We start from the raw sequence: 25,102 nt of genomic DNA on the forward strand, positions 1-25,102 counted from the left end.
TCATTGAGTTTTGCTATCGCTAAATAAGCTGTTTATTTTAACTTTCAGAATTGAGAAAAAAAATTATTTCTTGTTGTCTATTTTATATACGATGGGAATGTGATCGATTGAAGTAGACTACGAGCAGGTGTTATGACTTCATCTAAGATTATAAAAAAGAAACACACTCAAAAAATCTTTGCTCAATTGTCAAATCTTTCACTTCACAGTTGATGAAAGTTGTGTAAAATGATAAGTACTGTTGTAAACAGAAATTCATCAAAAGTGACACCCCAGAAAAGCTAAAATATTGAATTTTTGGAACTTTTGATAGAGCACGTTTTTAAATATTAATTAAAGTAAATGTATATTTTGTAAAGATTCTTTTTAATAAAAAAGTAAAATTTTGAAGAAGAACACAAAATCTTCTGAAAAATAATATCACATAAACTCATATTATTTTCTAATATATAACTATTTTATATAAAAATCAAATTCAATGATCTTAAAAGCGAAGGATAAACCTCAAAATTTACGAATATAATGAGTGGGAATATAATGCTTATCTATCATAAAACCATATGAAATATCAATTTTTGCTTTATGCCTAATTTTTGACGACAATTAGCAAAAAATGTTAAATGTTAACACTCAGTCCATTTGAATATGAAAAATAAAATTGACTTTGATTAAATGTTTTTATTTATCATGCAATTCTTCTTGCGACCAAAGATTTGAATAAAAGTTCAAAAAATAAGATAGCTTAAAAAATAATATACGGTAGTGTTTACTAATAGATGAATAGTATATAAATTCTATTAAAATGGATTTGATCCAAAAAAATATATAAAATTTGATCATAAATAAAATCGTTTTAAATTACTTCTTCATTTAAATTATAACAATTATTTTTGGTTTTATATTTTTTTGGATCAAATCCATTTTAATAGAATTTATATACTATTCATCTATTAGTAAACACTACCGTATATTATTTTTTAAGCTATCTTATTTTTTGAACTTTTATTTATCTTAGAATCAATGATCGATTTCACCTCAATAAGGATAATACTATCCAATTTATGTGCAGAAATACAATAACATGTCATTTAAATATCATATTGCAAAAATAATTTAAAATTTATCTAAATAACTAACAGTTTTATTATTAAGGAAAACAAAAACAAGTTACAATAGTAAATGTATGAATGTCCCAAGATCTACGCATTCTAATTCAGTAAATCTTTGATGAAATATTCAGAACCTGCTGCATAAAAAGCATAATGAGATAAAATGAAATCTACTTCGTGTGGATCATCAAAGTATTCTAACCTTGAAATCCTCTTCCTTTCTTCTATTGGAATTTTATGTTTTACAACAAAAACCGCATTTTGAGCATCAGCACATTCAAATCCTATATCAAGTGCTTTAGTTATGAATTCTTCTGTGCTTTGTGCGAAGTCAGCACCGTACAATGGAATTCCCATATCATTAAATCCTTCTTTAATTAAATCACCAAAATCGTCACCAAGATTTGTCATTCCATAAGATATAAATGCACCTTTTCCGGCGAAAAACTTCAATAATCGTTGAATAACTTGGGGTTGAAGATAAATTAAACTAAATTCATCAATAAATAGAGTTGGAAGATCAGGAATTAGCAGAGTGTTCAAGACATTTGTGCTTTCTTCTAGATTTAAGTCAAGATCACATAAAATATAATTATCTAATGGTTGAAAAACTTGATTTTCAAGATATTTCTGTTTTTTGGCTACAACAAACTGTTTATCAACTTCTATGAACTTTGAAAATTGAATATTTTCATCTCTAAGTCTCCAATATAATGTATCAAAACCTGATCCAAGAGAAACAACTTGTGATTTTGGGCCAAATTTGTCGAAAAATGACTTAACAACATATCTTATCATATAACTTCTAATAAATGTTCCGAAATTTTGATGAGGAAGCTGAGATCCGTACAAAATATCTCCTGCGAAGTATTTCATGTATTTATCACTGTAGTATCCTTTAGAAATTGCTGACATCTTAAATGCAATCACTTCTGATGCAGTGTCTTCAACAGTGGCATTTTCTCCCTCAACATTAATCATTTTGCTTTCGAAAAAAAGTGAATGTTTTACAAGCCATCTGAAGAAGACATTGAAGACTCCATTAAAGAAAGCAAATATCAAAGGTACATGGATGTTAATGATGCTGAAATGCTAGAAAAACTCTTTAATATCAAATTCATTAATTTTATAGAAAGCTGTGAAGCCATTAATAACCAATTTACTCAGCAGTCAACACTTGATATCAACAATATTGATTGTTTATCTCACTTTTTCATTGAAATTCATGACGCCATTATAGAAAATCAATTTACATTAAAGACATTCACTAAAGTACTACTCGACAATGAGATAGATAAAGCAATTTACTATATTTTATCAACATCAGCCAATGTTTCAGAAATAGAAAGCGCTGTTTTCTTTTTAGCAGTTATTACAGCATATTCATTAGACAGTTTTGGCCAATTTATACCTCAGAATCGATACTTTCCTCTGATATTTAACATTTTTTGCAATACAAATATAGTTACTCAAGGAAACTTTAATCAGAACATTACTGCGTGTTTACTTAACTTAGTTAAAGATGAAGAAAGATATAATGATTCATTTGGTCCTTTCAATGATGATTTTGAATCTTCATTCGAAAATTTTAACAAAATGATTGAATTTAGATGTGCAGAAGGAGGTCCTTCATATTTATTTAGAATATTTATACCAATATATAACAAATTCTTCCAAAATTTTACTATAGAACACATTCAAATTTTATATAATGTTTATTTAGAAGATAGACTAGTATTTACATACTCAGCACGATTGGCAATCAAAATAATTCAAAATAATAAGACAGAACCCCAAATTTTAACAATTTTATTTGATTATTTTTCAGATTTTTGGAATCAACTTCCCAGATACGATGAAGAAGCATGGGATTGTGGTTTAGAACTTTATTCACAACTACTTACCTATCTTCCTAATGAACTTAAGCTTTCTTTGTTAAATAATGTAACAATTTTTCCTTATCTCATTGAAAAAGGCATCAGAAACAAGTATTTAGCATCAAATATACTTGATTTCATGACGAATTTGATTAATATGTTCATTCCTTCCGGTGGAAATAATCCAAATTCACAAGAAATTTGGGCATTTCAGTTTATTTTGACAGCTTTGCAAGGATCAACTGATAGAATAATATCTCCTATTAATGATATGTTCGAGCACCTTTCTGCTGAAGGAAAACTTTCTGCTTTAAACTTTTTCAATGTATTTTCATCAAAAAGTCACGAAGCAGCACAAAACATTGTTAGAATTATTGATATAGACATTCTTACTGAGTTTTTGGATTCAGGATCCAATAAAGAAATCTCCGTTTCATTGGATTTGATTCTCAGACTGTTATTCACTGCCAGACAGATTGGAGAGAGAGCTGCTGTTGATTTTGTTGAATATTTGGAAATGCATGATATACATGAATATATGAGAGATCTCCAAGAAAATGATGACGAAAGGATTCAATACATGGCTCAGAGAGTTATTGATACTGTGTATGACATTGTTGGAGAGGAAGAAGATGATGAACAATAAATATTGTAAAAAAAATAAAGTTTTGTTATTTATGTATATAAAAAAAGATTATTTACAAAAGAGTTCTATTAGCTTAGTCGACTTCCTCAACACGTGGGCCAGAGCCTGATGGGCGAGCACCAGCAGATGGGCCAGCGCCTGGGGCAGCACCACCAGCGCCACCCATGTTCTGGAACATAGATGGGTCAACACCACCTGGCATTCCGCCGGCACCACCAGCAGCGGACTGGTAGGCCTTCTGCATGAGTGGCATCAACTGGCCTTCGACATCCTTCTGCTTGGCTTCGTAGTCAGCTGTGGAAGCGTCCTGGTTGGAATCGATCCAAGCGAGTGTGTCGTTGACAACCTTGAGGATGGCATCCTTGTCAGCAGCATCGATCTTAGAGCCGAGTTCGCCGTTGACAGAGTTACGAACACCGAAGCAGTAACCTTCGAGACCGTTCTTAGCTTCAATCTTCTTCTTGGCTTCTTCATCCTGAGCCTTGTACTTCTCAGCATCAGAAACCATGCGGTCGATATCTGCCTGGGAAAGACGGCCCTTGTCGTTCTTGATTGTGATCTTCTTGACATTACCTGTGGACTTATCCTGAGCAGAAACGTTCATGATACCATCAGCGTTGACATCGAATGTGACTTCGATCTGTGGAACACCACGTGGTGCTGGTGGAATGCCTGTGAGATCGAATGTACCGAGAAGGTTGTTATCGTGTGTTCTTGTACGCTCACCTTCGTAAACCTTAATTGTAACTGCTGGCTGGTTATCAGCGAATGTTGTGAAGATGTTTGACTTCTTGGCTGGAATTGTTGTGTTACGTGGGATCAAAACTGTCATGATTTCACCAGCTGTCTCAATACCAAGGGAAAGTGGAGCGACATCGAGAAGTAAGATATCCTTGACTGCCTCGGAGTTATCGCCCTTGATGATGGCGGCCTGGACTGCAGCACCGTAAGCGACGGCCTCATCTGGATCGACACCACGGCATGGCTGCTTGCCGTTGAAGAACTCCTGGAGAAGCTGCTGGACACGTGGAATACGTGATGAACCACCGACAAGAACGATATCTGTGACATCGGACTTGGACATCTTGGCATCCTTGAGAACCTGGGCAACTGGGCCAAGTGTGGATCTGAAGAGCTCATCGTTCAAGTTCTCGAACATAGCACGAGAAATTGTATCCTGGAAATCGTGGCCCTGGTAGAGAGACTCACAAAGGATGGAAGCGTTAGCAGCTGTAGAGATTGTACGCTTAGCACGCTCGCAAGCTGTTCTGAGTGTTCTCAAAGCACGTGGTGATTCGCGGAGATCGCACTTGAACTTCTTCTGGAAACGATCTGCGAAGTAATCGACAAGGCGTGAATCGAAGTCTTCACCACCAAGGTGTGTATCACCAGCTGTAGCACGAACTTCGAACATGCCACCATCGATATCAAGAAGGGAAACATCGAATGTGCCACCACCGAGATCGAAGATGAGAACGTGGCGTTCCTTGTCGGACTTCTCGTTGAGACCGAAAGCGATAGCAGCGGCTGTTGGCTCGTTGATGATACGGAGAACGTTGAGGCCAGCGATGACACCAGCATCCTTTGTAGCCTGACGTTGGCCATCGTTGAAGTAAGCTGGAACTGTAACGACAGCATCTGTAATCTTTTCGGAAAGCATGTTCTCAGCTGTTTCTTTCATCTTGCCGAGGACCATGGCTGAGATTTCTTCTGGGAAGAATTGCTTTGTTTCGCCCTTGAACTGGACTTCAATCTTTGGACGATCGCCATCACCGCGGACGACCTTGAATGGCCAGTGCTTCATATCCTTCTGGACAACTGGATCAGAGAACTTACGGCCAATCATACGCTTAGCATCGAAGACTGTGTTCTGTGGGTTCATAGCGGCTTGGTTCTTAGCTGCATCACCGACGAGTCTTTCATCTTCTGTGAAAGCAACATAAGATGGGGTTGTTCTGTTACCCATATCATTGGCGAGAATGTCAACACGGTTATGACGGAAGACACCTACGCATGAGTATGTTGTACCAAGATCAATACCAATAGCAGACATTATTAAAAATGATTGGAAATGTTCGGATGAAGGCTCCTCTCAATTTTTTGCCAAAATAAGTGGTCGCTTAAAAAAATTAGTGATGTGAATAAATTTACATGATTTGTTGAGAAATGTATTAGTCTCGATTTAATTATGCTATTTCCGCATTTAAATTGACTTGTGGAAAAATTTTGATCGGCCAAAAAATAATTGGGCGGCTACTTTAGCCCTCAAAATTTCGGAGTATTTTGTAAACGGTGTGGGCCCGTGATCAGTACAGGTCAGATTAAAATCGTTCGAAGAACAAGTTCCTTTAGAAGTGATTACTATGATTTTTCCCTAATTTCAACTTAACGATTCGATATCCGACATTGAAAAAAATCGAAACTTGAATTAGAGCTTTATGCTTCACAATTATGTTTGCACATTTTTGTACATTAATAAAATGCTATCAGTTACGAAAAAGGATGATTTTTTGTTCCATTTAAAATTTAATTTGTCTTAAAAAACTAAATGTATAATTGAAATATTTTTAAAATCAAGAAAGAGAATAAATTTAACGATTGAAAAGAGAGATACTTAAAAAAATTTCAATAAAAATTTTTAAATAGGAAATATATAAATGTTTTAATAATAAAAATCAATAATATTTTTAAAATAAAATGTATCTGCTTTTTTAGATTTCCCAAACTCTTCCTTATTTTTTCCAAAAATATTTTAAAAATGAAAATTTCAAAAAAATTTTAGCATCACTTAGATTGAAAAAATAGATTTTGAATCTTTTTTTGGAAAAAATACAGGAATTTATTTTCCAAAAAATAGATTATCTTTAGAAAGGAAACAAAAGAATGGTCAATTACTTCGATATCGAATTTTTTATCTTTAATTTTCGTAACAAAGTGATTTAATAGAACAATATCCTCCTTGTAATTAAAGATCGTCATCATAGATCATTCAAATTTATGTTTAATCAATGCAAATAGAAAAAAATAATAAATATCTTTATCAACAACTTATTTGTACTTTATTTATTACATTTATTCTGTTAAAGGAAGTTCCTTGATTTCAACAATTTCCTTTTCACCGAATTCTTCTTGGAGGCATCCAAGAATACCAGCATTTAATGTATTTTTACGGGATGGGCAGCCAGAGCAGTGTCCTGTAAGTTGAACTGAGACAATGCCATCAGTGATATCCTTCAAAACGATATCGCCACCATCCATCTGAAGGACTGGGCGAACACGTTCATCAATAACAGCGTTAACTTTGTCGAAGAATTCCTTTGTTGCTTTTGCGAAGAAGTTTGCAAAGACTGGAGAGTTGGTTGAGTGGGAGATGACTGATAACATTTGTCACTTTTATAATAGTTTGCAGAAATTTTCAATTTTTGTCACTTTTATTTTCCCAAATTCATAATTGTCTGTATCAAAATCAACAAAGTACAGCCTTGCAACTATAATGAATCATGAGATTTTGATTTATCCTTAGAATTTTTTTGGGAAAAAATTTCTTGAAACAATTCATATGATTCATATATGACATCCTTTTGCATAGCAATTTAAATCACCATGATTGATCTATTGGAAAGCGATTGAACCATCATTAACATATATTTCATCAAAATTGTATTATTCATAGCTTTAAGTTAAATGAAGGAGAAAGAGAAGAATTGTTGCATCAATAAATATACCAGAAGGTCAGATTTTACATAATAATGCAATCAACGACAAAATACCCGCAACAATCAATGTATTAAGGTAACAATTAATCGTAATAGAGAGGCTGAAGAAAAATATGAAATCTTTTGATGATCAAAAGTTTGAAAAAGATTTGGTTGGATCAGAAAATTTTTTTGTTCTCTTCGAAAACCTCACTGTTCTCAATAAAAGAAAACGAATACATTCTAAAAACATATCGATAAAAAGTGGATATGCAAATTTGACCACTGTTGCCGGGGCTGACACTTTTACTACTAGTAATGACAGAGGCGAGAACTCCTGATGCTCGTGTCATTATTTTAGGAAACACACAAGTTGGAAAGACTGCACTACTTAGTCGTTTTATTGATAAGACTTATACACCTACAACAACTTCAACAGTGACACCAGTTTTATCGCCTACTGTTGTTCAAACCAATAATGGTGAATCAGTACATATGCAATTTTGGGATACTGCTGGGCAAGAAAGATATCAGTCGATAGGTCAAGTTTTCTATAGAAGTGCAAATTTTGCAATTATGTGTTACGATTGCTCTGATGAAAATCCACTTCCAGCACTTCAAAAGTGGAAGCAAAATATACTTAATGTAGAACCTGATTGCCAATTATATTTAGCAGGTACAAAATACGATCTTATTGATCCATCTAAACAGTTAGAAATTATAGAGAGCGGCGAGAGGCTTAAAGGAACCCTAGGGTGCTTAGGTTTCTTTGCTACATCAGCAGTTACAGGCGATGGCGTTGATATTCTATTTTCCTCTATAGCTGATAATTGGTATAATCAAATCAAATCTAAATCAGCAAAGACACCTCAGAATGCCATGAACCAGAAAACTAAGGATAATAATGGCGGTTGCTGCAAATAATAATTTTTATTATTTATTTACAGAATTGCCTTTCATTCTTGTAATAAATTCAACTTCTGTTCACAGTAGCGTTTTTAATATTTCTAAGTCATATTTAAAATTACAAAATTCGGATTAATTTCCCGAATTTTAATATAAGAAGATGGATTTACTACTAAATTCACATAGTGTTCACACTTTATACCGCTTATTTTCTAGTTTACAGAATATTACTTTCATATAACAAAAATCTTTCTAAAATGTCCTTGATTCGAATATGAAATATTCTAATAATAGCTTTTTCTCAACGAAATAGTTCTATTTTTAAACCATATGAAGCTAATAGTATTGCTGATAAAGAGACTTTGTTGATTGAACATTTTACAAAAAAGTGACAAAAATGTCTATGGAACAAATTTTAGAGAATAAAAACAAAGGTAATGAATTTTATAAACAAAAACAGTACGAAGAAGCACGAGATACATACACCGAAGCAATTGTTGATGCTGAACAGGAGAATTCTGGCTGCGATAATGTGACCAAATCCATTTTATATGGAAATCGCGCTGCATGCTTTGTAGCATTAGAGTTACCCGAATTGTGTATTTCTGATTGCAATAAATCGCTTGAATACCAACCAAATTATACAAAAGTTAGACTGCGGAAGTTTTGGGCTTTAAGAAAGGTTCAAAAGTACAATGAAGCCCTAGAAGAAATCAAAAAGGCAATTGAAGAAGATCCATCAGTCGAAACAACTCATGCAAAAGAATACGAAGAATGCAAGAAAGAAGCCGCAGAAGAAACAGAAAAACTTAAAACCGAAGCTATAGGTCAACTCAAGGATCTCGGAAACAAGTTTTTAGGTTTGTTTGGTCTCAGCACTGATAACTTCAAATTACAGCAAAACGAGAATGGAGGATATAATGTCCAATTCCAAAAGTAATTTGTACTCATCTTTCTTTATAAAAATTGTTTGTTACAATTATTATTTTAGTTTTTTTTTTCTATTTTATATAGAATCACCTCCTTCTTTTCGACTTTATCAACAATTTTACGAAACTTCAATGCTTTTTATCATAGATTCTCGATAAATATGAATTCAATGAATGATATCAAAAGTGAGAATCCAACAGAATACTACGATGAAATAGACAGGTTTTTTCGAGCTCTATATTAAGAGTCAGGAATTTATTATCAAGGTCAGAATCATTTCCAATCGAATCTCAATATATTGAGCTATTTAAGGGTTTCGTTTTGCGAAAAAAACGTACAATACGCAATTTCGCTAAAAAAACATTTAGCTAGCAAGGCAAACCCAAATTTTAGCTAAAAGTGACAGGGAAAAAAAACGTTTAGTATTAAAAAAAAGACCGATGAGAGCTTCGTTCGAAATATAGAGGGAACTGAGAATGCGCAACCATTCTCAGGGAATATTGGATGCTATTCCCGTTCCCTCTGTATGGAAAATTGAGGTTTTCAAAGGGAGTTAAAATAATATCAAATTTATACTAATTTACTTCAAAATACAAAAGTATTTGACAGCTAAAATTAGTTACTTTAGCAAGCCTATCAATACCCTTTTACGATTATTGTTACTTTTTCGAAATAAAAGTAAAAACAAATTTATACTAATTTACTTCAAAATACAAAAGTATTTGACAGCTAAAATTAGTTACTTTAGCAAGCCTATCAATACCCTTTTACGATTATTGTTACTTTTTCGAAATAAAAGTAAAAACAAATTTATACTAATTTACTTCAAAATACAAAAGTATTTGACAGCTAAAATTAGTTACTTTAGCAAGCCTATCAATACCCTTTTACGATTATTGCTACTTTTTCGAAATAAAATAAATTTATTATCAAAAACCTTTTTTTTCTTAGTAAAAATAAAAATGTTATTTTATATCAAGTTTTTATTCATAAATTTTTATAATGTTGTATAAATTTCATTAAAATTTACGTAGTAGTATATGTAGACGGGTTGTGTGACTTTTTTAAAAAAAAAAAAAAAAAAAAAAAAAAAAGGTAGTGGGGCTTCCAGGCACTTCGTGCCTTCTAGCCCTGAAGATGTTTAGTATAAATGAAGTCTTAGAGGACAAACATGACTATGAGTTTTGATATGACAAGATAGAATATGAGAGAGGTCCTATAAACCGGAGAAAGTGTTATATAAACATCTGTCATATTACTCAGAATATTATACAGAATTCAATAAAATATATTTTAGGTGAGAGGTGAGATTTTCACCTGTTTTTTCACCTCATTTTTCACCTCTTGAATTTTCATGAATTTCATCGTAAAGACTTTGTCAAGATTTCATCGTAAAGACTTTGTCAAGATTTCATCGTAAAGACTTTGTCAAGATTTCATCGTAAAGACTTTGTCAAAACTTCATCGTAAAGACTTTGTCAAGATTTCATCGTAAAGACTTTGTCAAAACTTCATCGTAAAGACTTTGTCAAAACTTCATCGTAAAGACTTTGTCAAGATTTCTTCGTAATGAGCGTAAATCAGACAAAAATATATTTAGGGTAGAAGGGTATATCTACCCCGTTTTCTACCCTCTTTTCTACCCCATATGTACTTACTGAAAAGTATGTGTTCCATCTGTCATTTTACTCAGAATTTTACACCAAAAATAATGTTTAGGTGAAGAGGTGAGATTTCACCTGTTTTTTCACCTAATTTTTCACCCTCTTGAATTTTCATGAAATTTACACCAAAAATATATTTTAGGGTAGAAGGGTATATCTACCCCGTTTTCTACCCTCTTTCTACCCTCTTGAATTTTCATGAAATTTACACCAAATATACTACTAGGGTCATTTACGAAGAAATCTCAACAAAATATTTACGAAGAAGTCTTAACAAAGTCTTTACGAAGAAGTCTCAACAAAGTCTTTACGAAGAAGTCTTAACAAAGTCTTTACGAAGAAGTCTCAACAAAGTCTTTACGAAGAAGTCTTAACAAAGTCTTTACGAAGAAATTCATGAAAATTCAAGAGGGTAGAAAAGAGGGTAGAAAACGGGGTAGATATACCCTTCTACCCTAAAATATATTTTTGGGTCATTTACACTCATTTACGAAGAAATCTCAACAAAGTCTTTACGAAGAAGTCACAATAAAACATCTGTCAAAAGCCGCTTTTTAACTTCACTTTTCAGGTAAAAACATTTTTATTGTATATAAAATGAATTTTACAAAACCACCGTTACCCTTCTTTGGAAATAAGAGTAGATGTAAAGATATTCTATTGAGAGAACTTAAGAAACTACCGAATGGTCTAACATTTGTAGATTTGTTCGGTGGAAGTTTCTATATATCCCATTTGTGCCATACAATATTTCCTGACTCAAAGATTATATGCAATGACTTCGACAACTATATGGACCGTCTCAAACATATACCAGACACAAACAATATATTGAAAGAGTTAAAAGAAAAGATACCTATAGGTAAGATGGAACGTATACCATTAGATAAGAAAGATATTGTCAGAGAGGTTTTGAAAAAAGCAGAGTATATTGACTGGGATAGTATATCTGCTAGACTATTATATAGTGGTTCTATAAGAGTTCATGACATTGAAACACTTATGTCAAAAGTTTTATATCTTAACTATACAAATGTTTTCAAAGAGAACATAGAAAAATATATTGAGGGTATAGAGTTTGTGAGATGTCATTGGACAGAGTTGTATGAAAAATATAAAGACAAGGAAAATGTTTTCTTTATAGTGGACCCGCCGTTCTATAACACATGGGATTTTCAATACCAAGTAGACTGGACTTTGAGAGACTCTTTAGAAACTTTAGACGTTTTACATAACCATCCATGCTTTTACTTTACATCCGATAAAAGTGGTTTGGAAACCGTTATGAGATGGTTAGAGGACATACATGACTATGAGTTTAGATACGATAAGATAGAATATGAGAGAGGTCCTATAAACCGGAAAAAGTGTCATAACAAAGAAATTTTACTAGTAAGTAAATGTGGTTTGAAATAGGACTACTTGTTTTAGGTTTTTTCCATTGTGTCATTTACTTATTTGACGTGGCAGAAAGATATAGAGAATATGAAGATGAACCAATGCCTGCAAATGTCCAGTATATGTACTCGTAAGAGATATTTTTATCTAATATTAAATGGACGCACAGAACTTAGCGAATGCACAGCAACCTGGACAACCAAACCCAGAGAATATTCCAAATGAAGTTAGAATACAAACTGCAATGGCAAACTATGGTCAAGTGCCAACAGATGTACAAATGCAAACTGCCATGTCAAATGACGCTGCGTTAGGCTTGCCACCATGGTATGCAAATATGAGATGGAAAGAGTTTTATACAAACCCTGAAGTGGGATATAAACAACTCTATGCAGATGACGCGAACACAGGAGTTGACCCAGAGTATGTTTTCTACCAGAGGAGAAACAGAATGTATGAGCTCCAGTTAAAGAATGCTATGGAACTCAACAGGAAACGTAAGAGACTAGGCGGACATTAGATTTTTACATATAGTAAAATGGGTTTCTTCAGTAGTATTGGAAACTTCTTTCGAAATGTTGGAAGAGGTATATGGAATGGAATAAAAACCGTAGGAAGAGGAATTTGGAACGGAGTCAAAAATATTGGCAAAAGAGTAGGTCAGTTCGTTGGTATTATACCTAAAGACCCTGAACCAGAAGAACAAGCTCCTGTTATACAACAGCCTGAACCTGCACCACAGTCTAGTTGGCAACCAAATCCAACACCTCAACCGTATTAAAAAATTATATTTTTACCGTTCGATAGTAGTTGTATATGAAACTAAGTTCTAAGTAAAACGCATGGTATAATGGAATTATTCTTTTTCTTCCATCTGTAGTAAACCATACTTGAAAGTCTGAAATACTTCCACTTGGTGGTTCGTATAACTTTGTAGGTTTTTCGTAAAAGTCATTTGCCAAGCATAAGAAAGAGTTTTGGGCGCCAGAAAATGAAGCATGAACAATAATAGCAGCTGGGTCGAAAACATTTTCATATGTTCCATTAGGGTTTTCGACTTCATAAAAGTCCGGGTGTACTGGATATTCTGCAGGCTGATTTAACATCCTCAAAAATCTATACCATGCCAAGTTGTTATATTTTGTAGAAATATAAACGTCTTCTCCAAGGTCTTCTATTCTATTGATTTTAACAGTTGCATTTTTCCTGTCATATATAATATCGAGATGGTACTCTCCTTCGTCAATGTTAAACTGGTTTGCATATTCGAGATAGATATCGTTTATTTTTTCTTGAAAAGCTTGAAGAGTTGTTTCTAAGTTTACAAGCAAATTCACTTGTAAAAGTTTTCCCTGTTCAAATTTCTCATACGTATGTTTTTCTTTGTTATAGTATCGAACTTCAAAACCGACCGTAAATGGGAAACCATGTATGGCTTCTGAAATGAACTTCATTCTACGAAAGCCAATAGCTTTTGTGACAGATGGGTCTCTTAGCCATCTTAATGGGTAGTCAAAACGATAGCCTTCATGCTTTACGGTCTCTGTCTCAAACTTTTGACCGACGTTAGTAAAAAGTTCATCTAATGGTTTAGTTGTAGCAACTCTTGAATTTTCTTTTTCTATTGAAAGCATATTTTATCTAGAATAAAAATGTCGAAAGAAACAGCGTCTATGAGAGAAATACAACACAACCGACAACTCATTATGCAAGCTCTAAATAAGAACACAACAAACTTTTCAAACTATTCTAAGATATCTGAGTCATTGAAAGAAGGAAACTTAAAACTGACATTAAACCCATTGACAGACGAGTTTCTATTTCAAGACAGTAAGAACCATACTGTTTGTATAAATCCAACAAAAGGAACTTTAAACGAGAAACCTATAGATGAACTTCTTTTGAAAGCAGATGTTGACAACAAAGCTGACAAAGAGTATGTAGACGATGCAATAGCAAAAGAAGAAGAAAGAGCTAACAAAGCTTATGCAACGAAAGAGGATGTTGAAAAGAAAGCAGATAAAACATATGTTGACGATGAGTTAGCATGTGTGACTAGTGCGTTAGTGAAGAAGGCAGATAAGGAATATGTGGATGAAAAAGACAATGAAATTAAAGAAAGGGTTGAATGGTACCATGAACGGACAACAAAGATTTTAAAAGCTAAAGCCGATACAGGATGGGTTTCAGGGTGTTTAGACCTTAAAGCCGACAAGAACCATACACATTCTATATCTGATATTACAAACTTACAAGAAACCTTAAACAGGAAAAGTGACGTTGGACATACACATACCATTGCAAATATTACAAACTTACAAGAAACCTTAAACAGGAAAAGTGACGTTGGACATACACACGATTTCTTCAGAACTGTTGGTATAGAAAATATTGAAGGAACGGTTGAAGAAACTGGTGGGGATGTATTAAATTGGAAACCTCCTAACTTTCCACAAGGTTTAACATCGGATGAAGACATTAGATGTAGAAATGTCTATGTCATGGAGGATGAAAACAAAGTTAAATTCACTGCTCAAGATTTATATGATAAAAAAGCTGACAAAACAGAGCTTCAAACGTTAAAGACAGAAATACTTCAAACAGTATATCCTATAGGTTCTATTTATACGTCAATGAACTCTACCAGACCAGAAGTAGTACTTGGTTTTGGAACTTGGACTCAAATACTCGAAAGTTTTTTGTATTGTGCACACACTCCAAAGAAAACAGGTGGAAGTAAAACGATATCTGTCGACAACTTGCCACCACATAGTCATTCTGGTACAACAAACTTTTCTGGCGACCATAGCCACTCATTAAGAGACCACCCATTATACAACTCAGAGTATGAAGCTGGCTATGACGTTTTATCTCCAGATTATAACCATTCAGCAAAAAAGACTTTTCGACAAACTGAACCAGGAGGAAACCACCAACATACTTTTACAACAACATCTACAGGACTAGGTAAAAAATACATGCCACCTTACATGACAGTTTGTGCATGGTATAGAATTGCTTAGTCGTCATTTTCAACTTCTTTAGCATATTCGTCAGGAGTTGTCTTATATTTGTTAGGAACTGTCTTTGAAAGTATACCACCTTGAACTTTGACAAGTTTGAAACGAGGTCTGACAATAGTAGTTTTATCTTCTGCTTGCAGTCTGTACATTTTGCCATGTTTGCCTAAAACTTCATAATATTCTCTTGTATACTTTCTTCTATTTTTACGAACACGAATGCGAGTACCTGTCGAGTTCCCATTGTTGTCATAGTCAATAGTATTTTCATATGGGTCGCGTTTAGGTATTTCTATTTTTACTTTGTCACCTTTCTTAAGTTTGAAGCCTGGCATTCTTTCTTGTTTGTCTCTTTTGACTAAACTATTAAATATATAGTCTTTCTCTAAGTCGGGGTTGTTTTTCATTTCTTCAGGGGAATGGTTTCCCAAACCTTTTTGTTTACGGCTATTGTAAATATTTAAAACTTGTCTCATCTTTGCCATGGAGAAGTGTCTGTACTTGTCGTCATATGACATTTCATCTACCTCACCACCTTGTGGCTGGTTTAAGTCTCTTAAGATTTTTATACAACTGTCAATGACACCAAGAGCAGAATGGTTTTGGTCGACAATGAAATATTGGTTTACATTTTTTGAACGCAGATAGTTTTTTACATCATCTGATTTGAAAGAACTTTCACAGTCAGATGTCAGTTTTGTTGGATGGTATTTGTCAACGAATATTGTCAAAGCAGTTTTCACATCTAAAATATTTTTGGACTGTAATGGTATGGCTTCACAGTATCTTGTGTTTTGACCGACAAATATTAGCCAGTATGGAGGTCCATCTTCTCTATACCTCGGAATGTTTTCCAAGATATCCATAAACCAAGCATTTGGTGTTGAACTAAAGATTTTTACCATGAGTGCTTTCTTTGTTGCCTTAGAAACATAGGGGTCCTTGTTTGGATTCGTCATTTTTTACCCTATAAGAAATGGGTTTATTTGGCGCATTAGCAGGAGTTGCATCCAGATTTTTACCCGCAGTGGGAACAATAGCCAGAGGTGTATTTGGAGTTGGAAGGAAGATTTTGAGTACATTAGGTATACTTAAAGAGAAAGCACAACCTATTATACAAACTGTACAGAAAGGTTGGGAGGTAGCACGAGATGCAGCAAATCTTATTCCAAATCCTGAAACAAGAGGAAAAGTTCAAGGATGGATGGACAATGTAGGAAGAGAAGCAGGAAACTATTATAACAAAGCAAATGACTACTATAACCAAGCAGGACACTATATGGACCAAGGTGAAAGATTCTTTAACAGAGGATATAACCATGCACAACAATGGGTAAACAATAACCAACCTCAACCGCCTCAAACGTGGGGAATGTAAAGTTTTTTACTGAGATGAAATGAACAATACAGCATTGAGACAAATGGGCTCAAGATGGATTTGTCGGCTTCCAGCAGTTACACAACCACGTGTTTGTCAAGTTCTTCCTATACCTCAGGAAGTTTTAGACCGACTTAAAAAACCTAAACAACCAGTTGAAAACAAACCAAACTAAAATTTTTTACTGAGATGAAATGACCGAAGAAGTTGAAACGGTAGATTTGACACCACAAACAAAAAGTTCAGAACCATTGTCAAAACCTGTCAAAGAACTTACAGATGAAGAGAAAAATTCAATAATAGAAAGTGCCAGGTCTTGGAAATACAAACCCTAACTACAAAGTCACTTTTCATAGAAATGGAACGGCTAGTATCTCAAAAAAGAACAACTCTCACAAATAAAATATTGAAGTCTGAAGGAGCTTTCGAGACAACAGATGGAAAAGTATATTTTACCGACCAACAGTTCATTATAGAACATCTCATTGACTTAGAGTCGAAATATTCTAAACTTTACAACAAACACAAAAAGTTGAAAGGAAAACAAAAACAAATGGCATATGATATTTACGAAGATACTAACGACACAACCATACCTGCAAGTGAAGTAAAGTCAGATGAACCGAAAAGTGACGAAAAACCGATAGAAGAAGGGAAGCCAAAAACTGAAGATAAACCAAAACCAAAGTTTAGTCAACCTTCATTAGCTGGTATGGGTTGGCGTCAAAGACTTATGGTAGCGGGAGGTTATGTTAAGTAAAGAAAAAACATTTTTTTATTTTTATAAAAATGCCCCCATATAGAATGGATAGAAAATCTGCTAGAATAAAAGCAGAGTTAGAAAGATATGGCTGGAGAGTTTCAAAGAAGTTTAAATATAGGAAGGGAAGACCCATAAAAGTCTATGACAAATTGTCTGGTCTTCGCTACGAAATGGACTTGGAAACAGCGCGCGCCAATTATCCAAACAGATTAGAGAGGTTAGAAGAAGAACGTCTTATGGATATGCCTTTCAATGTTTCTGAACCGCAAGTTGAAGGACACGACGGCTTTGCCAGATTCTACTGGAAACACGACGAACAATTGCATCCTTTGAGAAGGAAAAAAGGAAAAGGTGAAGACAAACATGCTCCCATGGAAAGAACAAGATATGCATATGAAAAGTACCGTGAAGTTAGAAGTCAAATTACATCTGGTCGAACCTTTACAGTAAACTTTGACGAAGGAAAGAACAAAGAAGGCTTCATGGGAGTACTTGCTGCCATACAAGACGGAAATAAGAAAGGATACAATCTCAGATTGACTATAACAGATTTGGACGGTCATATTTACTATGCAAATGGCAATGAACAAACAGCTGCAAAACTTCTTGACGCTTTCAAGACTACAAAGAGAGAACAAATGTTTGACTCAGACTCCGATATTTTGAATGCAATTGAAGGGATTGCAAGCGTCAAGTTCGAACGATACCAACCTAACCCTCAAGCAGTCAGACAACATGTTTGTTAGATGAGAAATATGAAATGGCATACTATTTTAAAACAATATATTTTTACATATATTAAATGTTTCAGGTTGAAAAACAAAGAACAAAAGTAGCAGATACAAAACCGTTAGACTATATCTTTACAAACGCCGGTAGGGCAATATCAGATGAAGAAATTTCATCCCGTACTTACAGGTTTGACTATCCAATTCGTTGGCTTCAAAGTCCTTCAGATGCAAAGGCAATAGGATTTAGAAGAGTTTTGTTTTCAAAAAGAACGAACGCTTTTATGTTCGCAGTATATTTTCATGGGCAGTATGAAGGTTCTGATGGTCTAATAGACAAATTTGACGAAATGAGAATCTTTACAGTTCGTTCAGACGAAAGTCTTGAAAAAACTCTAAATGACTTTCAAACTCAAATAAACAAATACTACTGGGAATTTCAAGAAAAATACGACTCTTTACTAAACGGAACGTACTATCTGAAGCTAGAATATGACAAGATGAACTCCACAGTTTCATTTCAAAGGATTGAAAATAACCCTCCAAGAAGTACACAGTTTTTATTTTGGGAGGTAGACAAACGTTCTTGGGCACAATTTCTTCGGTTACTAAACCAGAACGAACCATTACCACCTGACGGTCCGTTTAAATTTATACGTCCACCAGCAAATTTGACAGTTTATAGAAACGTGTTCGACCCTCAAAATGTTATGTGTCATGCAAGTTTTAGTTCAAGCAACAATAGTTTTCTATGTATTGGTAAGGACTTTTATGACCTTACCTCTAAATTCTACGAACCACCTAGTAACAGTTTCTCTGACTTTCAAGTCTGGTTCACAACAAACGGTGTGCAGCATATTATACCATTGTACTATGACTTTTATCTCGAATTGTCTTTCATATATAACTACGGAAAAGTGCTGAAAAAGTATTGAAAAATAATGTTTAGGGTAGAAGGGTATATCTATCCCGTTTTCTACCCTGTTTTCTACCCTCTTGAATTTTCATGAATTTCCTTAAGATAGAAAATATATTTTAGGTGAAGTGGTTTTTTAGGTGTCACCAGGTCACCAGGTCACCAGGTCATTTTAACTTCTCTGAAAAAGTGTGACAACATGACATTTAGACAACAACACAGGAAATAAACTTCATCGTATATGTTTTGTGCTGAAAACATAGCACAAAAATATATTTTAGGTGAAAAAAGAGGTGGAGCCAAAAGTGGCTCGACCTCAAAAACAAGCATTTTGTGAAGAATATACCAACCCGCGGAAAACAGCGGGTTGCTTTTTATACAAAATTCACCCGTTGAATTTTCATGAATTTCCTTAAGACAGAAAAAAAAGTTTAGGTGAAGAACTGAAGGTGTCACTATGTCACTATGTGTCACTCGGTTATTTTAACTTCTCTGAAAAAATGAGACAACATGACATTTTGACAACAACACAGGAAATAAACTTCTTCGTATATGTTTTGTCGAAACTTCTTCTTCGTATATGTTTTGTCAAGACTTCTTCATAATGAGCGTAAATGTTTTGTCAAGACTTCTTCATAAATGTTTTGTCATGATTTCATCGTAAATGTTTTGTCAAGACTTCTTCGTAATGAGTGTAAATGACCCAAAAATATATTTTAGGGTAGAAGGGTATATCTACCCTCTTTTCTACCCTCTTTTCTACCCTCTTGAATTTTCATGAATTTCCTTAAGATAGAATAAAAAATAAAGTTAGTTTTTTTAAAAAAATATTTTTTATTTTTATTGTAAGAACATGTTAGCAACAACAGCACCAAACTCGTTAGTCATGAACCCAACTTCAATGTTAGTAGAGATGAAAAGCTTCATTCCTTCTTCATATACTTTCGAAACAGAAATCCAGAAGATAAAGCAGGAACTTTTAACAAGTAATTTAGACTGTAGTGCGAAAGATGAAACAAATGAAGAATATCTTTATGAAATGCAGGATATTATTGACCATCTACCTAAACTTCCTGAAATCCAACAACAAAAACTCACTATTCCAGAATTCGATGAAATAGAAGTCAAAGCAACTGACTCAGTAGAAATAAAGAAGTTCATACGAAAGGTAAACTATGAGTTTCTTGGATTTCATTGCAACCACAAAGTCATGGACAAAGATTGCGATATGGTATATAAGAACATCTCTGACATATACAAATCTGGGGAGTTTAAGACCTACGACAACTTTGTTTCGTTAGTTGCAAAATGTGTATGGCAGATAAGAGATAAAGATAGAAGAGGTAAGATATGGAATGAACAGATAAAACCCGCAACTTTTGAGTTAAAGAGAGCAATTGACGCCTTAGTCATACTAGCAGGTAAGATTTCAATGTACAATGCTAAAATGAACCCACAATGTTCAAAATGTAAAGCAGCAATGAGGAAATATAACTACTCCGTCAAAGAGATAGAACGTATGCGAAACGACTATGCTGACTTAAAGAAAGAAGTAGAGAAACCAGCAGAAGATAAAATGGACATGTTGACATTTCTGAACAAAAACTATCCAACAGCTGACGATTTCCTTCTATCTGATGTCAAGAAGAAATATAAAGAAACCTTCGGCATTGTTAAAACATTCGATGTACTGACAGAAGAAATAGAAGCTACGAAATTGTTTAGAATTTCACGAATTCACAATGTTTACCATGTAAAACGCTTATAAAATAACTGGGGTAGAAATGAGGGTAGAAAACGGGGTAGATATACCCTTCTACCCTAAAATATATTTTTGCTGAAAAATGACCAAATTTCATGAATTTCCTCATATGTTTGCGACCGGTAGAAAACCGCGGGTCGAGATTCCGTACGAAAATCGTAAAAAAATGCGTCCCGCGGAAAACCGAGGAACGAGATTCCATTCGAAAATCGTGAAAAAATGACCAAATTTCATGATATAACTGTATCTTTTATACAAAATAAAAATAACGCTAGTTTTTTTAAAATATTTTTTTTTATTTTGTATGTAAGAACAGGAAATGACAAACACTGAGTTTGAAACAGTTAAAAAGATAGACAATGAGACCAAAGTGGTTAGAATAGGTGATTTAAACGTAAGATACTCAAAGAAATACAAGAAATATTCTTTGTCAGACATTTTAACACTATCTGAAAAGAAAACATCCCACGACTGGGTTAAAAATGCTTCTACTCAGAAAATTTTGACAAAAAATCCTGAGCTTATGATATCGGTAAGATTCTATGGAACAAGAACATATCTTATAGACAAAAGTCTTATACCACTAGTTTTGTTCTGGATTGACCCAGTTGTTGGATATAATTTCATAACATATGGTTCATTCGATACTGAACGTTGCAGTGAAGGCTTACTTTATATCGTTCAGAAACCGAAGGACTTCAATACAAAGAGATATAAGATAGGAAGAACATATAATATAACTCAAAGATATGACAGTATAGTCAATAGAGTTAAGGTTGTGTTCGTTAACGATATGAGAGCTGCTGAAACAGAACTACTTGAAAAGTTTGAGAAAATGTATGGTGCTCCCACGAGAGGTAAAGAAACGTTTGAAGTAGATGAGATAGATAAAGCTATAAAAGTATTTGACGAAGTTGCTGAAAAATACATGTAAAAATAACGTTTACCATGTAAAACGCTTATAAAATAACTGGGGTAGAAAAGAGGGTAGAAAACAGGTTAGATATACCCTTCTACCCTAAAATATATTTTTATTGAATTCAGCACAAAAATCTGAGTAAAATGGCATAAGATTGCTTTCCTCGGAAAAACCGAGAGAAGAGATTCCGTACGAAAACAGTGAAATTTCTCTAGACCGACTTCCTTCGGTCTTGCATAAAACTCATGAAAATCGTGAAAAATTGCGACCCAGACTTTTATCTGGGTCGCCAAAACTCTATGAAAACAATGAAGAACAGCGAGTAGGTAAGAAACCCCAGTCGCCAAAACTCTATGAAAATCATGAATTTCCTTAAGATAGAAAAAATAACGCTAATTTTATTTTTTTTTTATTTTTTTATTTTGTATGTAAAGACAGATATGTCAACAACAGAGAACACAACAACAGTTATAGTCCATGAAGCTATAAATGAAGAATATGAGTACATACAGTTTAACAAACAACTCCGTCTCATTCGTTCAGTCAAAGACGATATGTACCAAATGAAAAGTATTTTGACAGCATGTTTTGCTCCAGATACTAAGAAACCACAAGACTGGTTTAGGAACCAAAGCACTATTGAACTATTAAATGAAGCTGAAAATTCGACTACGAGAAATCCCGTAGTCGCAAAAACTCGAGTGGGAGAAAAACCCCAGTCGCCAAAACTCTATGAAAACAGTGAAGAACAGCGACTACGAGAAAAACCCCAGTCGCCAAAACTCTATGAAAATCGTGAAAAATTGCCAAACGGTTTGAGAGGATATTATGTACATAGACTTCTTGTAAATAATGTGGCACAATGGGCTTCAGCTCGCTATTCATGGTATGTTTGTAAACTTCTTGACGAAATTCACAGACAAGAACGTGAAGAGCTAGAGAACAAGCTTGAAGCAAAAGACAAAAACATACAGAAAAGAATACCACGTTCGGTACCAAAAGGAAAGGAAAAGAACTATAAGTATATGATTTATACTGAAGAGATGGAAAATGAAGAAGACAGAGATATGGTTATGTTGCATTTAGTCAGAAGAAACAACAAAAGCTTTTACGACCTTGCTAAGATTTACAAATCTGACAGAAATTGGTTCTATCGCGAAAACTTACCGATTTCAATGACCCCAAATGAAGATGTGAAACAAATAGTTCAAGATACGTTACCTCAAACACACTATGATATTAAAGGTTGTACAATTCTTACATTCAAAGAAGATTTACCGCTACTGAAAGAAAAAATAACAGAGTATTTTGACAACTTCAAACAAGTAGAGTAAATTGCACTCTTTATTTTTACGCTTGACTTCAGATGGCTCAGGTAGCTCAAATTAGGTAAATTGCCTCATCTGCTGGGTCTATGTCGGTCATTGTTTCAAGACAAGTCTTTTACTTTTTCAAGACAAGTCTTTTACTTTTTCAAGACAAGTCTTTTACTTTTTCAAGACAAGTCTTTTACTTTTTCAAGACAAGTCTTTTACTTTTTCAAGACAAGTCTTTTACTTTTTCAAGACAAGACCCGTTATTTTTCAAGAAATTTTTGGTGTAAAGTTCTCAAATTTGAGAACAGTGGTCTTGCTTGAAGACGATACCCGTACTTTTTCAAGACAAGTCTTTACTTTTTCAAGACAAGTCTTTTACTTTTTCAAGACAAGTCTTTTACTTTTTCAAGACAAGTCTTTTACTTTTTCAAGACAAGTCTTTTACTTTTTCAAGACAAGTCTTTTACTTTTTCAAGACAAGTCTTTTACTTTTTCAAGACAAGTCTTTTACTTTTTCAAGACAAGTCTTTTACTTTTTCAAGACAAGTCTTTTATTGTTTCAAGACAAGTCTTTTACTTTTTCAAGACAAGTCTTTTATTGTTTCAAGACAATGTCCGACGTACCACCAACCGAGTCCATTCCAAAGCCAGAAGAACCGACAGCCCCAGCACCACAACAGACTAAGACTCAAACACTTACATTTTTCAAGCTTGACTTTTTACAATTTGAACTTTGTTTGCGTAGATGTGAATTCTGAAAGAAGTATGAGGGTCTTGTATGACTTTGTACTTCTCCCAGAGTTCATGTCTGTCAAACTTACCTGCCATGGACTCTTTCATAAGTTCCATGAAATCGTCTTCGGACAATCCAGGGAAAAGTATGATATCAGTAAGTATTCTTTTAACATCCTTACTTAAACTCTTTGCTGTCTGTACACAAATGACAACAGAGATGTTGAAGTGTCTGAGCTTCTTAAGAATTCGACACATATCTTGTTCTCTGTTCTTTAACAAAGGATGAGAGGCGAAATCATCTAAGATAAGAAGACATCTGTGAGGGTAAGTCTTCCAATCGTAAGATTGCAATTTCTTCGAAATGTATTCTATCTCTTTCTGTTTGTTTCTGAAGTGTTTCTTCTCTAATATTCTCTGCATTTCCTCATTTGGGTCTTTAAACTTCGAATTGACATACTCATTTATAGCATTGTACTTCAAAACTCTTCTTTGGTACTTCTTTATCCAATCTAACAACTCAGAGTCTTTTATACATACTAACTTAGACTTCTTTATAATATCTTTGAACGAATTTACGGTTTGGTCAAATTGACCAGAAGTACTACAAATAACAACTAACTCATAGAATGGGTTCTTCTCATCTAGTTCTTGTTGTTGTGCAGCCATTTTAAGATAAGTGAAAGTCTTACCCGACCCAGGTGGTGCGATTAGACCTGTTATACCATTCTGAGCAAATAAGAACTTGTCATGTATAGGCTTTATCTGAGCATTTTCTAACTTCCTCTTGTTCTTGTTTAAAACATTCTCAAATTTCTTGTCAATGTCAGCAAACTTTTTTTCTAACATATTTTTAGAAAAATTAAAAATTTTATCTTTTAGAAAATGTCTAGTGATTTCGCTATCTATATTCGAGACAAACTTTTTGACAGCAAAACATCTGTCGACCATAAAATCTTACATAGTGTAAACAAGAAAGGTGAATTTGTTCTAAAGTTCTGTTTCTGGGAATATGACAAGAACCATAAAACATTAGGCAGAGAAGTCTTTAAGTTTGTCAATGACAGACTTGTTGACAGAGATGACACCGATTGGAAAGATGAAGTCCAACAAAAGTTCTTAGAATGCAAAGAAGACACATGCGCTGTTCTTGAAGATGAAATAGAAAACAGAATAGAAGAGCTATTAAAGGACAAAGAACTTTTACATAAATATGGTTCTGAGAAGTTTGACATAACTCCACCAGAGAAGAAGAAGAAGAGAGAAAAGAAAGAAAAGAAAGTAGAAGAAGAGAAGAAAGAACCTGAACCAGTTCCAGAGAAGGTGAGATATGACATGTAAAA

The 25,102-nt window shown here is 33.9% G+C and overlaps 18 protein-coding genes and 1 pseudogene across 19 annotated transcripts, besides 5 other annotated features; 15 read left to right on the forward strand and 4 right to left on the reverse strand.

Annotated features, from left to right (window-relative positions):
• Nucleotides 1-239: 239 nt before the first annotated feature.
• Nucleotides 240-277: a mobile genetic element.
• Nucleotides 240-277: a terminal%2Cinverted (terminal inverted repeat of Banshee-A3 transposon ID:TVAGG3_0300790).
• Nucleotides 278-1,208: 931 nt separating this feature from the next.
• Nucleotides 1,209-2,090, reverse strand: TVAGG3_0300800 (protein C-terminal leucine carboxyl O-methyltransferase protein; the record flags this gene model as incomplete). The annotated part of the gene is made up of 1 exon (XM_001314660.1): nt 1,209-2,090. One exon carries the CDS (start codon nt 2,088-2,090, stop codon nt 1,209-1,211), a length of 882 nt encoding a protein of 293 aa, XP_001314693.1.
• Nucleotides 2,091-2,111: 21 nt separating this feature from the next.
• Nucleotides 2,112-3,632, forward strand: TVAGG3_0300810 (armadillo (ARM) repeat-containing protein family; the record flags this gene model as incomplete). The annotated part of the gene is made up of 1 exon (XM_001314659.1): nt 2,112-3,632. The coding sequence occupies one exon, from the start codon at nt 2,112-2,114 to the stop codon at nt 3,630-3,632; it is 1,521 nt and encodes a 506-aa protein (XP_001314692.1).
• A 31-nt stretch (nt 3,633-3,663) lies between these two features.
• TVAGG3_0300820 (cytoplasmic heat shock protein 70) lies at nt 3,664-5,689 on the reverse strand (the record flags this gene model as incomplete). The annotated part of the gene is made up of 1 exon (XM_001314658.2): nt 3,706-5,685. The coding sequence occupies one exon, from the start codon at nt 5,683-5,685 to the stop codon at nt 3,706-3,708; it is 1,980 nt and encodes a 659-aa protein (XP_001314691.1).
• Nucleotides 5,690-6,590: 901 nt separating this feature from the next.
• TVAGG3_0300830 (NFU1 iron-sulfur cluster scaffold) lies at nt 6,591-7,044 on the reverse strand (the record flags this gene model as incomplete). The annotated part of the gene is made up of 1 exon (XM_001314657.2): nt 6,705-7,016. The coding sequence occupies one exon, from the start codon at nt 7,014-7,016 to the stop codon at nt 6,705-6,707; it is 312 nt and encodes a 103-aa protein (XP_001314690.1).
• Nucleotides 7,045-7,645: 601 nt separating this feature from the next.
• TVAGG3_0300840 (small Rab GTPase RabB4) lies at nt 7,646-8,251 on the forward strand (the record flags this gene model as incomplete). Its single annotated transcript, XM_001314656.2, has 1 exon — nt 7,646-8,251. The coding sequence occupies one exon, from the start codon at nt 7,646-7,648 to the stop codon at nt 8,249-8,251; it is 606 nt and encodes a 201-aa protein (XP_001314689.1).
• Nucleotides 8,252-8,630: 379 nt separating this feature from the next.
• TVAGG3_0300850 (protein binding, bridging) lies at nt 8,631-9,173 on the forward strand (the record flags this gene model as incomplete). Its single annotated transcript, XM_001314655.1, has 1 exon — nt 8,631-9,173. The coding sequence occupies one exon, from the start codon at nt 8,631-8,633 to the stop codon at nt 9,171-9,173; it is 543 nt and encodes a 180-aa protein (XP_001314688.1).
• Nucleotides 9,174-9,538: 365 nt separating this feature from the next.
• Nucleotides 9,539-9,568: a terminal%2Cinverted (terminal inverted repeat of MuDR-3_TvMULE3 transposon ID:TVAGG3_0300860).
• Nucleotides 9,539-10,180: a mobile genetic element.
• Nucleotides 10,181-11,424: 1,244 nt separating this feature from the next.
• Nucleotides 11,425-12,243, forward strand: TVAGG3_0300870 (phage tail repeat-like family; the record flags this gene model as incomplete). Its single annotated transcript, XM_051229510.1, has 1 exon — nt 11,425-12,243. The coding sequence occupies one exon, from the start codon at nt 11,425-11,427 to the stop codon at nt 12,241-12,243; it is 819 nt and encodes a 272-aa protein (XP_051099240.1).
• A 139-nt stretch (nt 12,244-12,382) lies between these two features.
• Nucleotides 12,383-12,745, forward strand: TVAGG3_0300880 (uncharacterized protein; the record flags this gene model as incomplete). Its single annotated transcript, XM_001314654.1, has 1 exon — nt 12,383-12,745. One exon carries the CDS (start codon nt 12,383-12,385, stop codon nt 12,743-12,745), a length of 363 nt encoding a protein of 120 aa, XP_001314687.1.
• Nucleotides 12,746-12,763: 18 nt separating this feature from the next.
• On the forward strand, nt 12,764-13,006 carry TVAGG3_0300890 (serine threonine-protein phosphatase family; the record flags this gene model as incomplete). Its single annotated transcript, XM_001314653.1, has 1 exon — nt 12,764-13,006. The coding sequence occupies one exon, from the start codon at nt 12,764-12,766 to the stop codon at nt 13,004-13,006; it is 243 nt and encodes an 80-aa protein (XP_001314686.1).
• Nucleotides 13,007-13,010: 4 nt separating this feature from the next.
• TVAGG3_0300900 (uncharacterized protein) lies at nt 13,011-13,859 on the reverse strand (the record flags this gene model as incomplete). The annotated part of the gene is made up of 1 exon (XM_001314652.1): nt 13,011-13,859. The coding sequence occupies one exon, from the start codon at nt 13,857-13,859 to the stop codon at nt 13,011-13,013; it is 849 nt and encodes a 282-aa protein (XP_001314685.1).
• A 417-nt stretch (nt 13,860-14,276) lies between these two features.
• Nucleotides 14,277-25,102: part of a mobile genetic element that runs on past the window's edge.
• Nucleotides 16,222-16,623, forward strand: TVAGG3_0300920 (uncharacterized protein; the record flags this gene model as incomplete). The annotated part of the gene is made up of 1 exon (XM_051229511.1): nt 16,222-16,623. One exon carries the CDS (start codon nt 16,222-16,224, stop codon nt 16,621-16,623), a length of 402 nt encoding a protein of 133 aa, XP_051099241.1.
• Nucleotides 16,643-16,798, forward strand: TVAGG3_0300930 (uncharacterized protein; the record flags this gene model as incomplete). The annotated part of the gene is made up of 1 exon (XM_051229512.1): nt 16,643-16,798. One exon carries the CDS (start codon nt 16,643-16,645, stop codon nt 16,796-16,798), a length of 156 nt encoding a protein of 51 aa, XP_051099242.1.
• On the forward strand, nt 16,818-17,383 carry TVAGG3_0300940 (annotated as a pseudogene). The gene has a single exon. A coding segment is annotated over exon 1 (566 nt).
• On the forward strand, nt 17,428-18,132 carry TVAGG3_0300950 (uncharacterized protein; the record flags this gene model as incomplete). The annotated part of the gene is made up of 1 exon (XM_051229513.1): nt 17,428-18,132. The coding sequence occupies one exon, from the start codon at nt 17,428-17,430 to the stop codon at nt 18,130-18,132; it is 705 nt and encodes a 234-aa protein (XP_051099243.1).
• On the forward strand, nt 18,189-19,049 carry TVAGG3_0300960 (uncharacterized protein; the record flags this gene model as incomplete). The annotated part of the gene is made up of 1 exon (XM_051229514.1): nt 18,189-19,049. The coding sequence occupies one exon, from the start codon at nt 18,189-18,191 to the stop codon at nt 19,047-19,049; it is 861 nt and encodes a 286-aa protein (XP_051099244.1).
• On the forward strand, nt 19,944-20,798 carry TVAGG3_0300970 (organellar and viral DNA polymerase type B; the record flags this gene model as incomplete). The annotated part of the gene is made up of 1 exon (XM_001314650.1): nt 19,944-20,798. One exon carries the CDS (start codon nt 19,944-19,946, stop codon nt 20,796-20,798), a length of 855 nt encoding a protein of 284 aa, XP_001314683.1.
• Nucleotides 21,112-21,726, forward strand: TVAGG3_0300980 (organellar and viral DNA polymerase type B; the record flags this gene model as incomplete). The annotated part of the gene is made up of 1 exon (XM_001314649.1): nt 21,112-21,726. The coding sequence occupies one exon, from the start codon at nt 21,112-21,114 to the stop codon at nt 21,724-21,726; it is 615 nt and encodes a 204-aa protein (XP_001314682.1).
• TVAGG3_0301000 (KilA, N-terminal/APSES-type HTH, DNA-binding family) lies at nt 22,152-22,927 on the forward strand (the record flags this gene model as incomplete). The annotated part of the gene is made up of 1 exon (XM_001278982.1): nt 22,152-22,927. A coding segment is annotated over one exon (776 nt), but the record flags the coding sequence as incomplete, so codon positions are not given.
• TVAGG3_0301010 (uncharacterized protein) lies at nt 24,645-25,100 on the forward strand (the record flags this gene model as incomplete). Its single annotated transcript, XM_051229515.1, has 1 exon — nt 24,645-25,100. One exon carries the CDS (start codon nt 24,645-24,647, stop codon nt 25,098-25,100), a length of 456 nt encoding a protein of 151 aa, XP_051099245.1.

The sequence above is a fragment of the Trichomonas vaginalis genome, chromosome V (genome assembly GCF_026262505.1).
Source record: "Trichomonas vaginalis G3 chromosome V, whole genome shotgun sequence".
NCBI lineage: Eukaryota > Parabasalia > Trichomonadida > Trichomonadidae > Trichomonas > Trichomonas vaginalis.